Source organism: Eimeria mitis, genomic scaffold, assembly GCF_000499745.2.
Source record: "Eimeria mitis Houghton genomic scaffold, Emh_scaff305, whole genome shotgun sequence".
Classification (NCBI taxonomy): Eukaryota; Apicomplexa; class Conoidasida; order Eucoccidiorida; family Eimeriidae; genus Eimeria; species Eimeria mitis.
In genome coordinates, this window is record NW_013571396.1 from 7,100 (window position 1) to 7,798 (window position 699).

Genomic DNA, 699 nt, shown 5'->3' on the forward strand with positions numbered 1-699 from the left:
GTATAGATCTAGCGCGTACGAGCAAGCAGCGTGCTGGCTGTTGGAGTTTTTGGGTGAGGGTGTTGCTGTTGATGGTGTGTGGCTGGATAGAGTGCTAGCAGCAACATACGTCAGCTCACCGCTGCTGCTGCAGCAGCTGCTGCAGCAGCTGCAGCTGCTGCTGCTGCAGCACAAACTTACAGATGAATGTGCAGAGACAGTCAGAAAAGCCAACAGCTATCTCGCTCTAGGCACCTTCGTTCCTTCCCCTCATCTGCAGCAGCAGCAGCAGCAGCAGCAGCAGGAGCAGCAGCAGCAGGAGCAGGAGCAGCAGCAGCATCAGCAGGAGCAGCAGCAGGAGCAGGTGTTGCATGTGCAGCAGCAGCAGCAGCAGCATGTGCAGCAGCAGCAATTGCAACAGCAGCAAATGTTGCAGCAGCAACTGCACCAGCAGCAGATGCAGCAGCAGCAGATGCAGCAGCAGCAGATGCAGCAGCAGCAGCAGCAGATGGAGCAGCAGCAGCAAATGCTGCAGCAGCAAGAAATAGAGCACCAGCACGGACAGCAGCAGCATATGCCGCACCACCATCTGCAGCAGCAGCAAGCGCAGCAGCAGCAAGTGCAGCAGCATCATCTGCAGCAGCAGCAAGTGCAGCAGCATCATATGCAGCAGCAGCAAATGCAGCAGCAGCAGCAAATGCAGCAGCGAATGCAGCAGCG

The 699-nt window shown here is 57.2% G+C and overlaps 1 protein-coding gene across 1 annotated transcript in view; it reads left to right on the forward strand.

Moving 5' to 3' along the window:
* EMH_0007290 (uncharacterized protein) overlaps positions 1-699 on the forward strand; it is a gene marked incomplete at both ends in the record, with an annotated part of 7,464 nt that overhangs the window by 3,773 nt on the left and 2,992 nt on the right. The window contains one exon of the mRNA XM_013497955.1: positions 59-697. Coding sequence (XP_013353409.1) covers positions 59-697 — 639 coding nt within the window. The remainder of the gene's footprint in view (positions 1-58; positions 698-699) is intronic.